Consider the following 14835-nt stretch of genomic DNA (forward strand, 5'->3'; position numbering starts at 1 on the left):
CCGGTAACGGGGCCTTACAATGAAACCTACTATTAGGGCAATGTTCTCCTCAGTTTCCTTAGAGATTGTGGGAAACTGAGGAGTTGGCTTTGTATTTGAGCTTGATGGAGTAATAATGGTATTCCTGGGAGAGGCTTTAAAAGGTGTGTTTGAGTGATAACCAGGAGTACTGGATAGGTTAAAAGTATACCTAAATATAACAAACCCATCTTGAGTCGAAAACACGTTGTTAGTGGATGAACTCAATCCCGAAGTATTGTAGGAGATGGCATGATTAATACCACATTTCTTGTCACCCATTTTCACAGGCATTGATCATAGCCTTCATCTCATTTATGGCCATCCTATCCAGATCCTAAGTCTTTTTAATTACATCGACATTCATGTCCAAGCTTTAAGGAAGTGAATTTAGGAGCTTCCTGTTAACTTCCAAGAGAGTTAACTCAATTTTGGCCTATCTTATTCGTGTTACAAGCTTGGTGAACCTTTGGAGTTGTACATTAAGAGACTCACCCAGAATGTGATTAAACATACTGAACTCATGACACTAGCAAATCCTTTTTACTTTGCTGCATATCTTCATTTCCCTCAAACACATCAATAAGAGCCTCCGAAAAAGCCTTGGTTGACTTGATTTCTCTAAAGCCAAGTGCAATATTAGGAGCCAAGGCTAGAGTAAGAGTAGATAAGGCTCGTTCATCATCATCAAACTTCTCAAATCAACATCAGTAAATTGTTCAACTAGTTTTGGGGCCATAGTCTTTTATTCTTCATCTAACTCATAAGTGATGATGGTAGGACCCCTTACAATACTCCTCCAAGCCTTGGATTCCTTCATTCTCATGTATTTCTCAAACCTAAACTTACACTCTTCATAACCTTCAGCATTCAGCAACCTTGGAATCCGAGTCGAGGTTCCCATTATCGAATCAAGTTCTTGATGAATATTTGTGGAAAAACTACTATCGTTGACTCTATCGTAGTAGATTTTACTAAACCTAAAATCAAAAATAACACTGAGTACTCCGTTAGTTAGCCGAAAACCCTCGCAATCACTGAAAACCTTTTTTTACCGAAAACTTGTTGCTACAAACAACTAGTTATCACCGAGAACTCGATTGATCTTGAACTAGTGATGGCCGAGAGCCTATTATGACTGATAGCTTCTTGTTTCCAAGAACTGAAGAAGCCGAGAACCAAATTTGGAGATAAGTCAAAATCCCGAATTCTAAGGGATCTTGATATCTTTTGAATTTCAAAGAGAACTTTGCTTAATCTTATCCCAACTCAGCAAATCACAAGATCCAATAAATACGAAGAAGATGTTTTTCGTGTTCTTAGATTTCCAATTGACTTCAATGATCAAACAACCAAAATACAGCCGAAAACCACAAAAAACCTCAAAACTCCAATCACCCTGAAAATTCCAAAAACACTAGTTTCTAGAATCTTTAATATCACAACCGAGCCTAGAATAAGTTTATTGGCTCTGATTCCAATTGTAAGTCTCGATGTAGGATCTTTCAATGTAATATCAAGTGAACACTTTCTTAGTCGGAACCTAACAAGGTGGTGAGTCAAGAATTATTTAAACAAAGAATAAAGAGCACAATATAGACTTCAAAGCACACGTATTATAACCTCAGGTACTTGAGTCCATATAGCAAAACCGGTTACAAGAGTATGTTCCACGTGATGTCTAACCCTAAACAATGACAAACATATAAATATATTGGGTAGTACAAGCCACATATGCCAAGCCCAATCTAAACCCAAAACCCGTCAAACCTGCTTAATACTAAGCAAAACCATAAACGCTATTACAAAGCATAAACCACAATATATGTCCTAACACTAAGTACTTGGAGAGCTAGTAACTACCAGTGAAGGAAGAGTATTTGCTATTGTAGTAGAAATAGTAAACGATACAAAAATTGGAACAACCACAGCAGATATAGAACTTGAAACCACTAGTTATAGATCTTGTATAAATACATGAACCACTTCTGGTTCTATTCGGTTTGGGCTTATCAAACGCAAATGCTTTACCCTTTGCTTTGCGCTTTCGTGCCTTAGAACCACCATCATCAACTTGGTCACCACCATTACTATTGTTACCATCACCATCATGACCCTCACCACTTTCACGTTCAAAATCTGAATCATCATGAATCCAACGATTGTAAGGTGGTTCTTGATGTATTTCACTTGCCAAGTGCCCAATCAATCTCTTATACTTTGGCCTTGTCTGCTCAGTCTGACCTCTATATGTTAGAAGTCTTCTCATCGTGTCTTCATTCATATTTTCTAAGATAATACGATCAACACTCATAGTTGGATCTTTTGGCAAGTTCGGCTCTATATGATCAATAATCATTTGAAGAAATCTCGGGTACATTAGAAACTTGTGTTTTTTAGTGGTGCAATTCTCTTTTAAGTGATAAAACACCATTTCAGAGAAGTTGAATGGCTTGTTGAGCACCAAAGCTAACATGGCAGACTGTAGAATAATCCTGCACTGATCAAAACCCCCCTCTACATCCGGCAAAGCAATGGATCAATACATAAAACAAATACTTGTATTGCTCGCAGAGGTGTGCCTTGTTGTATTGAGAGTCAAATTTGGCAGAGTAACAAGAGAGAAATCAATAAATTCAGAACCGTTAATTATGAAATAGATATACGGGGGGTATATAAACAAGAAGGGCTCATTCACTATGCAGACATAGTAAATGAGCCACATTCGCCATGGCGTTCTCTATACATCCCTTAGCGAATGGCTTATACATTAAAATTCTCATTTTTTAACATCCCCTAACGAATGAGGACCAAAACTATTTACATTGGCTATACAAACATAGTGAATGTACTTTACATAATTACAAAACAACACCTACATTAGATCTATTACAAAATACGATTAACAAAGAACTGGACGAATACTGATGTATCAACAATAATTAAAGAAGTCACAATTTTACCTCGTCATTTAACAGAGTTACCTTGTTGGTATCCATATTTCATCATTGCTAAAGTGAATTTGATGAACCACGCATGAGGAGATTGTTTCAACCCGTCGATATATTTTTTTAACTAACATACTTCTTTTGTCTTGAAATGTTTTGAGAACTCGGGTAAAGCTTCCATATAAACTTTTTCTTCGAATTCCCCGCATAGGAAGACATTTTTAACATCGAATTGATGAAGATGTCATCCTTAACTTAGCCACTACCATGCTTTATTTCTTTCAATAGTTCTATTTGGTCTGTGTTTGATTGTAAAACTAATTAGCGACATCCTACTGGTTTCTTTCTAAAAGGAAAATCACAATTTTCCCACGTTTTATTTTTTCATTAATGCCTTCATTTATGTATCCATTTCATCCTTTCAATACTTTGATTCTAGGGCTTGTTCCACGAGGTTGGAATTTGTTCGGTATAAAGGGAAGATGTAAAGTCATGGGCTTCTTGGATAGGTTTCCTTCAGCTATGTTAGTCTTGGGATACCTAGAGGATTTAGATTGTTTCTATAGGGACTACCGCTTTGCTGGAATTCCTTTATTTACTCTTGGTGGAAGAACATATCTCTTGATGGTTTCTTCTTGTCTAATTTCTTCATATATTGGTTATTCTCATCCCCATGCATTGTTTGTTCTACCTCTATTTCATGGTAGTTAGATATATCAATATTTTCATGACCAACATGAATACCTTCGTTTGTTATATTTTAAGACAATTGAGAATTACTTACATCGGATGTCGGGGCATGAGTTATTTCGGATTGTGGTGTTGTTTTTTGGTTCACCAAATTGTTATGGGTTTGGTGACTCATCTTCGGTACCATGATTGATTTATTCGGATGAAGATGCCCATTTTGGAACCCATTTAAGCCAACTTAGAGTGACATGTTCTTTTCCTCCCTCACCACTAAGTTGAAAGCCAACTTTGGTTTCAAGGAACTCACAATTCATGGTGGTGTATATATGACATTTTGTGGGACTATAACATGAATACCCTTTTTGACTGACACCATAATATACAACTACACATTTTTTAACACATAAATCAAGTTTGTTTTGGTTGATTTTTGGTATGTTGACAAAAATTGACCACCAAATGTTCTTGGTTGTAAATTGAAAGTGGTTGCCAATTTGGTCAAGTATGAAGGGGCTTGAAGAGGTGTTTTAAGATCAAGAGCGTTTGCCACAAGAAAACAATAAAATCATCTTGTTCCCACTGATCATAATTTTCATTAGTTGGTTTTGGTGGATTTTTGGTGAATTATTTAAATAAGGCTTTTGATTTCCCCCTATGGTGACTCATATCCTTTGAGCCCTAAGGGCATAGTGTTGGCTATTGAGATTAATGATTACTTTCTAGTTATTGGTTAGAGTTTGTTTGGGGTTTTGAGTTTGAGAATTAAAGCTATTTTTGAGGATATTGACAATTTAGAGAGGAAGAGAATCATGGTTTAAGGTGTCGTATGATTCAGGTATGGTGGCTTTGCTAATGATGCAAATGTTCAGCTTATTGTTTAAGGTGAACGAACGCCTCATCCGCATACTCTATCCACCGGTATGGTGGCTTTAGCAAACTAATGCTTCATCCACACACACTCAATTCAGAATATTAGATGATGAATCAATGAGCTGAACTTTGATTCGAATTACAATGTTAAACCGGTGGATAAAGTACGTACAAATGTTCAGCTCATTGATTCATTGTCTAATATTGTTCCACATAGTTTTAATTGAACGCTAACTCTACACTAGATAAAGTCCTCGTGAATGCCATCGGAGCCTGTTGTGGTTCAAGTAAACGAACGCTTCATCCACATTTTCTTTTTCTTCTTCCTTCTTCTTTTTGAAAATGTAAAACAAGAATATTAATTAAAAGATAATTTTTCTAATAAAAGATAAACATTAAACAACATAAAAAATAAATATGAAATACATAAAAAAAACAAAATTATTTTCTAACTGTTTGATCATTTTCCATTTTCCTTTTGAAAAGCTCCTATTATTTTTCAAAAAAAACACTCAACGACTCGTATCTAGGTCGTCGAAGTCCTTGGTAAGAAAGTCCATGTTCCTCAACATTTGTTTAGCAAATTTCGCCTCCGCTGCCGTGACGAAACTACTCGATATTTTATAGGTGTCAGCGCTAACATCTGAATCGACATCATTAATTGTTCTTTTACCCAGTCCCTTCTTAGTGGTCAACGTGGGACTTGTGGTGGATCTTCTTGCCGACCACATCTAATTCGATACCTATATGCGCATTCGATCTACTTAAGGAGACAAATACGCAGATGTAATTATCTCTAACCGTTATAGAACGACCTTAGTACCTTCCAAAAGTAGTCCCGTCAAACATTTTTACCATCCCATGCTTATTGAACACCAATGCTTTCTATTCTTCACATATGAATAAATAAACTTGAAGATCATCACCCCACTCGGCCGCATGCGACGACTGCCTCTATAATGTAGATTCATAAATAGTCTGATAAATTTGCAACTTTCGGACCACCACCCCGTATCATATCAACATACGTGTTGTACTTTCCACTAACGAATAGAACAACTCTCGTACTTAAGTCCAAATAATTTGGATTTCCGCTACAAATAAATAAATAAATAAATAGTTAACATATGTTAAAAATTATAAAATTTGATACGAAACCAAAAAAAGTGAGATAAAATACAACATTTTCGATCTTGGGATACTTCAACCCAAGCACAACACAAAGTCGTTTTCTCATCTGGCGTCCAAGGATTTGCTCTTCGTTTCGGAGCGTCCGCCTCGACCGCTCCGCCCAATCCTCCCGTTGAATGGCCACCTCAAATAGATTTTCTTGAAAGCTTTGTGCGATAGTTTTCCCTTAACGCCTTCTTTAGGAGGCTCTTACGCCTCCGAAAAACAAAAGCCGTGAGATGTTGGTGGCATTTAAATCAAGTTATGGGCAAGCTCCATGATATACACGACATTGTCCTGAACGAAATACGGGTGGTAACTATTTCCCCATGGATCCATATTTCTTTTATAAATGAGGTAGAGAGAAATAGATATAGTGAGTAATTTTTAAAAGTTAAAATGGTTGTTAAATAAATTAAAAATAAAATTAAAATGTATTTTTTAGTTGGTTCGAACAGTTACAAGGGTTTCCCTATTTCCCAAAGCCTCAACGGCTAGAAGTCAATCACGCGCCAGCTAGCGCCGGCTCGTCCATCCCCCTACTCGTTGAATGTCGCTATAGTGTTCGTGGGTGAGATAGCAAAGTTTTAGATTGTTGTAGGAGATTGGACGACACCTTCATGTGGAATTGGTCTTGGGTAATATTTTTCACAGCCCAAACTACGACGGAATATACCGGGACGTAACTGGTTGCATAGTAGCTCAGAAAACAGTATTAATAATAATGACAATAACTAATTATTTGATTTCACATAAGGGCGAAATACATCACAAATTCCATAACATTATTCAAATAAATTTTTTATTTCTTCAACAACCTAAATTCAACTAAATGTCTTCTCGAGCTTCTAAATCTTCAACTAGCAAACCTGTAATACACGTAAAAATAAAGCTTGATCAACAAAAAGTTGAGTGAGCAATACACAAGTTTATACGTATTATTATATTGTAAACAACCAATTCGTATGTGAATATAAACCATTACAACATTGATGATATAAAAACATTACCAAATAAAATATATATGTGGACCCTTTCAGTCTAGCACAAAGCCAGCTTACCGGGTAAGGTATGCATACTCGATGAGGATGAGGTATCCCAACAACTAAACAATAAAATAAACACATAATCATATAGCATGTCATCGATAAGCAAAAATTCATACACACATAATATCGAATTGTGGTTGATGAGGTATGGATGTAAATAAATAAACTTTCATACATATGGTACGGATGTTACCCCCGAAAGGTAAAGATGAAAAAGAAGGGTGTGAATTACTCAGCTTTATTGTTTAGGCAATATATAATAATAAAATAATAATAAACAAGGAAATTAACGTGCTAACTAATCTAACACAAAAGACCTACAAATTTGAGATAAAAACTAGAGTCAAAACCAAGAATAACGCCACTGAAATCACATCAAACTGATAAATAGAACTCAAGAAATAAAATAAACAAATTTTATGCGAGTTGATGCGGGTCAGAATCCAAACAGTGAATCTTAGTTCGGGTTCTGGTCCGTCAGATGTAAAACGTTAAAATAAACATAAAATTCTTCTGCACCGAAAGTTGATTTTGACTTGAGGATGTATTAATTGAGAAAGCACGACATTAAACCATTTATGAACCCTAAATGGGTCGGACAGAAATTGACCGACAAAACCCTGTCAATAATCGAAATTGGTAGATGGGTTTGGTTCCTAAGATGATTTGCAATAGAGAATATTCACAAACTTACTTGGGAATCGAATAAGAATTAGATGATTGTGGATTAAAAGACTCGTTTGACTTTTTCGAAGTCAAACATTGAAGAACACCTTGCTTGAACACTTGAATTTATGAAAGAGGGTGAGGATTATAAGTTGTCTAGTAGAGAATGAACACGGTGAATGATATGTTTATATAGTAATCGGATTCAAGATTAATGTTTATCAACAAATCAACTTACCTTTTATAAAACTCAAAAATGAATAAGATAAACATTCAAACATGATAATTATCCTAGATTAGATTATATAAGTCGTAGATTAATGATAAAATATTTTAGGAAATATTCTAGAACCAAAGATTTGAACATTGGATGAGATTAGGATGAAGATTAAGGGATAAACGAGTCAAAAACGAGATAAACGAACTAAAACACGACCCAAACTGATCCAATCTACTGCAGAGGTCTGGTGGCATCGCGTGGCCAACTAGACAACCCTCGTCGCGTGACGCGACGAGGTGGTTTCCACCATGTTTCCTGATTTGGTAACTTTAGTCCCTATGCTTTCTAAAAAAACGTTTTAAGTTTAATTTAAGTAGTTTAAGGATGTTTAACATGTTTAAATACCAAAATGAATTATATAACATAAATTACTAATAAACACTTGATTTCATAAATAATAAAAATCCGAATACGAGCCCGGGTCGGGTAAACAAAAACACCGAAATTGACAAATGCCACAACCATTCCGTACAATCTCAAGGAGAGGAGCAAACTATACTCGCTCCATACATTTATGAGCCAAGTATTACCAATGACAAGGACAAGTAGTTTTTGATTGCAGCCACAAAGAGTGTATTCGGTTAAATTGATCGGTTTGCTTTTGAGTAATCAATCGGTAACCGAAAACCAACACACACACGAGTGGGTTAATTGAGTACCGTGGAAAGTAAATGTATTATGTTGGAAAATGTAGTTGGGAAGAATTGCTACGTCCCGGATTGCTCTGTTGAGGAGGAATATTCATGTTGGTACGATGTCCGTTTCGCTCGGAACACAACAAATTGGTGGATCATTTGTTCACTACATGCTCCATGGCAGATTCCGTTTGGCAAAGTATTTCAAGACAGTGCCAGCCTCCTTTTTTGCATTCTCAATCACTGATGTTGTGTCTCTCTAAGATCATTGTAGCCGAGGTCAAACACAAAGCAAGATAATCCAATCAGTATGCCACGTTGTGGAGTCTATGGAGCAAACGCAATGATAAAATGTTCAAATGGTGCGAGTCCATGCTCCTTCAGGACAGTGGAAGAAATAATAACTTTAAGCTTTTTTTGGGTAGGTCCACATGAAAGAACTTGAGTGTTAACTGGATAGTAGGCATGCAAGTTACAAACTCTTTATTTTTCTTTTCTTGTTGATGAATAGCGATTTGCTAGTCTACGGCCATTCAAAAATCTAAAAAGCAATTAGCAATGTATCAAGGAAATGAAAAAGAAAAATGGCAGTAACTAAAGGTCCTAGGGGATACAATGAATAGTCTCAAAAGTCTTCCTCTTCCCTAGGGGATAATGAAAGGTTTTGGCGGTGGGTGTAAGAAACCGATGGAGTAGATCTATGCTGCATGCTTCATAAATACAACACCATATATATATATATATATATATATATATATATATATATATATATATGATGCAACCATTTTAAAATTTAAACCGTTTCTTCTAAATTATTAGCCATGCATTGTTTTGGTCACAGCCACCAAAGGGAAGAAGACCCATCAGCACCTCATGAGCTTGCTAGTTGTCGAGGAATATGGGTTTATTATTGTTTTGAGCATATGAACTCCTACGCTTTCGATCATCATCTTCTACCCCGCATTGACCGCAACCGTACATGCTTCTTTTGTTGATAATACACCAACTGTTAGGGTATATTGCAAAGCCAAAACAGATCATTCACTTACCATTTGGGATGGTAAAGTGATCCTTGCCCCTACCAACACTTCTGATCCTTACCAGGTATGTTTTATGTTACGTTAATGTTACATAAGTTTAACTTTTCAGATTTAATGTCTTAAGTTAATTTATGTGAATATATACCAAACAGCATTGGATTAAAGATGAGAAGTTTGGTTGTGACGTTAAGGATGAAGAGGGGTATTCTTCTTTTGCGTTGGTAAATAAAGCAACTGATCAAGCGTTGAAACACGCTATTGGTGTTAAGTATCCGGTATGCTTCTTTCTTGATCATAAAATCAAATATTAAATTCACTTGTAAAATAATTTTTCTTAGTATCAGTTTGTTTTTCTTTATTTTTTTCAAAATGCAATCTCAAGGAACAGATTATATTCATCAAAAGCTTTTACCACCCGGCCTAGGCCGGATTGGCGATGAAGTTTACTTCAATATTATTCCTTTGTCCAAGAAAGTGTTCTTGTTTTAAATAATTGTTTTGTGTGTGTTTTCAGGTTCAGCTGACTGCATACAACCCAAATGTTCTTGATATGTCTGTCCTATGGAGGTAGGAACCCAGGTGATGGTTACAGAGCTGTTCGGGCAGCCAATAATATTCATCTGAATGGAACTGCTCATAAATCGGATACACATGTGCAGGAAATTGTTTTCTGGGAATGGAATGACACCGATGACCAAAGGTGGACTATCGCGTTCTATTGTAAGTTTTTTTTTTAACATTATATTTTTTGTATGTTTTTCTTTTAATTTGCACGGCATTTCTACATAAAACTTTGTTTGCTATCTGTTTGCAATAGCATAAAGTTTCACAAGTCTATTGGTTTTCAAAGTTTTCCAATGAATTTTGTTTGGCTATATAATTTTTGTTAATTTGTATCTAAAACTAATCTCTCTGGTTCGTGTAGGAGACGATGAGTTTGAATTTTGACGTGTTGGAACCAATTTAAGTCATGGAGCTCTTTAATTATGTGTATTTTGTATTTGTTTTTTGATGAAGACCAGTTTGCATATCTAATTCAGTTGGTTTTGTTATTCATCATATAAGTGACATTTATGAAGAATCAGATTGATATAACAGCATGATTATTGAATGATTAGCTGGATAATAAATTTAGTAAACTAAGACCGCCTTTTATAGGCAACAAGTACAACGGAAATAAAATACTGAAACAAACCATAACAAACTTATCTTAAGACTTGGTAAACATAAACGTGCTTAATAAACTAAAACAAATGCAAAAGAACCGGACAACTTATTGACTCTTTAAGCAATTCCCACGATCTCCAACGGCTAGCTCTAACAATCACATGTTTGAATCATTCTCAACATCCTCCTGTGATTCAATTCTTCTAACTCCCAATCTTTCTCTCAGATAACAGAACTGATCAGGTCCTAAAGCCTTTGTCAACAAATCTGCAAGCTGCTCTTAAGTGTGACACGTTTCCAAGTTTACTTGCTTAGCTTCCACTAGATCTTTAATATAGTGATACTTGATGTCAATATGCTTACTTTTGCTATGTAATGCTACATTTTTGGATAAAAACACTGCAGAAATGTTATCACAAAAAATACTAGTTGCTTTCATTTGTTCATAGCCCAACTCACTCAAGAGCTGTCTTAACCACATTGCTTGGCACGCTGCACTAGTAGCCGCAACATATTCTGCTTCAGTTGATGACAATGCTACAATTAGTTGCTTCTTGGAACTCCAAGTGACAACACCACTTCCAATAGAGAACACACTTGCTGATACAATCTTTCTATCATCAATTGCACTCGCCCAATCACTATCAGTGTAACCTTCCAAACAAATCTCCTCTCCTTTACCATACCAAATACCATAATCAATGGTTCCTGCCACGTACCTTAACACTCGTTTGCTGCACCAAAATGATATTCAGAGGGCTGTTGCATGTACCTTGAGACCACACCAACTGAATAAGCTAACTCAGGCCGGGTATGAGTTAGATACAACAGACCACCAACCAAGCTTCTGAACAATCTTCCATCTACATGACCTCATGCATCTCCAGCATGCAACTTTTATCCTAGATTCATAGGTGTTATTGCAGCTTTACACCCTATCATACCAAACTTTTCCAACATATCTCTTGAATACTTCTTTTGAGACACAAACATACCATCAGGTCTTTGTGTTACCTCCAAACCAAGGAAGTAAGCTAACTTACCAAGATCAGATATTTCAAATTCCTTCACCATCTTTTCCTTAAATTCCCATAACAGATTTTTTGAAGAGCTAGTATAAATAATATCATCGACATATAGAGAAATGATAACAACTTCAGAGATACTAACCTTCTTAACATAAACAGTTGGCTCACACTTGACCCTGATATATGAATGTTGTTGGAGATATGTGTCTACCCTGTCATACCAGGCCCTTGGGGCCTGTTTTAGCCCATACAAAGCCTTGTGTAGCCGATAAACTTTGTTTTCTTCACCATAGACTTCAACCCCGGTGGTTGCACTATATACACCTCCTCTTGAAGAGGCCCATTCAGGAAGGCCGATTTGACATAGAATTGATATATCTCCCAACCTTGTTGAGGAGCCAAAGAAATTATGACACGAATTGTTTCAAAACGTGCCACGAGAGAGAAGGTTTTTTCGTAGTCTATGCCATATTCTTGTGCGTAGCCTTTCACAACAAGCCTAGCTTTATACTTCTGAATTTCCCCTTCATCCGAAACCTATACTTTATATACTCACTTGAGCCCAATGGCTTTCTTTCCTTCAGGAAGCTCAGTTAATGACCATGTTTTGTGATGCTTTAATGCTTCCAATTCTACTTGCATAGAATCTACCCATTCTTTGTGCTCCACTGCTTCATCAAAACTTGATGGTTCCATGGAAGATAAGGCTAGTTGACAGGCCTAGTAATCTTCCATATGTGAACTACATTCATATAAGTCTGCAAGTGCATGTACCTTAGGGGTCTTGCTCTCTGGTGTCTGATCTGAGGCAGAGGTAGCATATGTGGAAGAACTTGAACCATGATTGATTGGTGTTTGTGGTTCTGGTGGCTCTTCATTCGATTCATTATTTCGATTATCATTGTTTGGACATCCCATACTTGTGCTACCAACATTCATCACAAGCTCACTTGACAGCTCATGTTTCCCTTCTCCTTTAAAACACCATTTTGCCAACTCATCAAAAGTTACATCCCTGCTAATCACAACACCTCTAGTAGCAGGATCATATAATTGATAGGCTTTAGAATTGGGTGAGTACCCAATAAAAATACACTTTCTTGTTTTAGAATCAAACTTCTTTCTATGTTGTTTGGGCTTCAAACTATAGGCTACACATCCAAACACTTTAAGATGATGAATAGAGGGTTTATAATCATACCATACTTCATATGGAGTCCGGTTATATAATGCTCTGGTAGGAGATAAATATCTGATGTATATTGCAGTGGCAATGGCCTCTCCCCAAAAAACTTTACTAAAATTCTTTTCATGCAGCATACTAGTAGCCATCTCAACCACAGTCCTATTCTTTCTTTCTGAGACACCATTTTGCTCTGGTGTGTACGGAGCATTTAGATCTCTTCTTATACATTCAACTTCACAAAACTTCATGAAGTCTTGTGCTATGAACTCTCCTCCCCTATCTGATCTTAAAGCTTTTATCTTCATGTCAGTTTCATTTTCGACCTTGCTTTGAACAGTTTAAACTTATTGAATACCTCTTATTTTTCGTTGTAGGAAACAAACCCAAGTCATATGACTGTAGTCATCAGTGAATAACAGAAACATCTTGTTGCCTCCTAAAAATTGAGCTGACATTGGACCGCATACATCGGCATGTATGAGATCAAGGATCTGTGTTGTTCTACATCCATATGTAGGAAAGATTATCTTGCCTTCTTTCCCTGCTCACACCCTTCACAAACACTCCACGCTTTCACTTTTGGCAGCCCATAGACCATACCCTTTGTACTTAAATCTTGCAGACTCCTTTCATTAAGATGATCATATCTCAAGTGCCAAATGAGAGTTTCATCACTCATTGCTGACAAACCCACACCATTAGTTTGTGCAATATTAGTTGGAAACGTGTTATTCCCTGACATGGTACAGTGCACACCAGTTTCTTTGCTTTCTTATTTGTGATAGCGCACACTCCTTCATCAAACAACAACTTATGGTGTGCAGTCATTAATTGCCCTACACTTAATAAGTTGTAGTCCAATTTAGGAGCATATTGCACATTATTAATGAGTTTATGCTTTCCAGCCATAGTATCTAACTTCACAGTACTCTTGCCTTCCACTTGTATTTTCTTTCCATTTCCCATTCTAACCTTTACTTTCTTGGTTCCATCAATGTGATCAAACAGCTCCTTTTGCCCCGTCATGTGATTAGAACAACCACTATCAAGAACCACACATCCTTGATTGTTTTACTGACTTCTTTTCGATCCATGAGGATACTCCCATCATTATCACATGCAATAGCCATATGAAGCTGACCCTCATCTTCATCATTCTCATCTTCTACTGCTGCCCCTGCATGAGGTTCGCTCCAACAGTCTCTGCTCATATGCCCAAATTTGTTGCAATTTTGGCATTGAACTTTAGTTCTGCCTTGACCAAAGCTTCTCCACGACCTCTTCCTCGTGCAAATAGACTTGTGTCTTCTTGTCTTGCTTGAAAATCTTGTTCTTCTTGAGGTAGTGAGACCCCTCTATTCACTCTTGCTTCATGGGCTTGTAGAGAGCCCATGAGTTGGTCATATGACAGCCGAATCGGATCTTTTGATTCTTCAATCGCAGCCACTACGTGATCCCATTTTGCCAGTAAACTTCTAAGTACCTTTTCAACAACTGTCTGGTCCGTCACATCTTCACCATACGAACGTTTTTATTCACAATTTTCATCACCTTGGACAAGAAATTAGAAACTGGTTCCCCCTCCTTCATTTGAATGGTCTCAAACTCCCTTCAGAGTCCTTGCAGCTTCACCATTTAAACCTTTGAGTCTCCTTGATACTCGTTTTGCAGGAGTGTCCAAGCTTGCTTGGATGTGGTGGCTCCTACAATTCGAGAGAATACCTCATCATGAACAGCCGATTGAATGAGTGATAAGGCCCTTTCATCTTTCTTCTTATTTTCACGAAGCCTTACTCTATCTCCACCGGCCTCATTGAAGCATGTCCCCACATAATCCCATAGATCTTGTGAGACCATGATCGTCTTCATACGAATCTTCCAAAACTCATAACCCTCTCCCTTAAAGATTGGAAAAGGAGTAGAGGGGACACCACTGATGTTATTAGCCATGAGAATAAAAGAACGAGAATTAGGGTTTTACAAAGGTAGGTTGAAGTGTGAATTGTGATTGAGATCAAATACAGAACCTGGCTTTGATACCAAACTGAAGGATCAGATTGATATAACAACACGATTATTGAATGATTA

The 14835-nt window shown here is 36.8% G+C and overlaps 1 protein-coding gene and 1 pseudogene across 1 annotated transcript; one reads left to right on the forward strand and one right to left on the reverse strand.

Moving 5' to 3' along the window:
* The first annotated feature begins 9283 nt into the window (after positions 1-9283).
* On the forward strand, positions 9284-10188 carry LOC143602944 (ricin B-like lectin R40G3; annotated as a pseudogene).
* A 625-nt stretch (positions 10189-10813) lies between these two features.
* On the reverse strand, positions 10814-13773 carry LOC143602945 (uncharacterized). Its single transcript, XM_077079899.1, has 4 exons — positions 13504-13773; positions 12336-13070; positions 12118-12281; positions 10814-11267 (listed from the first exon to the last, which is right to left on the reverse strand). The coding sequence occupies exons 1-4, from the start codon at positions 13771-13773 to the stop codon at positions 10814-10816; spliced, it is 1623 nt and encodes a 540-aa protein (XP_076936014.1).
* Between the last annotated feature and the right edge of the window lie 1062 nt (positions 13774-14835).

Source organism: Bidens hawaiensis, unplaced genomic scaffold (genome assembly GCF_021521415.1).
Source record: "Bidens hawaiensis isolate Kalapana, Puna unplaced genomic scaffold, B.hawaiensis_p1.1 tig00060156_1, whole genome shotgun sequence".
NCBI lineage: Eukaryota > Viridiplantae > Streptophyta > Magnoliopsida > Asterales > Asteraceae > Bidens > Bidens hawaiensis.

Excerpts from the sequence above, each read along its gene's own strand:
- LOC143602945 (XM_077079899.1), bottom strand. The coding sequence starts at position 13,773 with ATGACGGGGCAAAAGGAGCTGTTTGATCACATTGATGGAACCAAGAAA. Across the intron at positions 13,071-13,503 it reads ATAAGAAAGCAAAGAAACTG|GTCGAAAATGAAACTGACAT; the intron begins GTGTGCACTGTA and ends GTTCAAAGCAAG. Across the intron at positions 11,268-12,117 it reads AAGAAAGCCATTGGGCTCAA|CAAACGAGTGTTAAGGTACG; the intron begins GTGAGTATATAA and ends ATTTTGGTGCAG.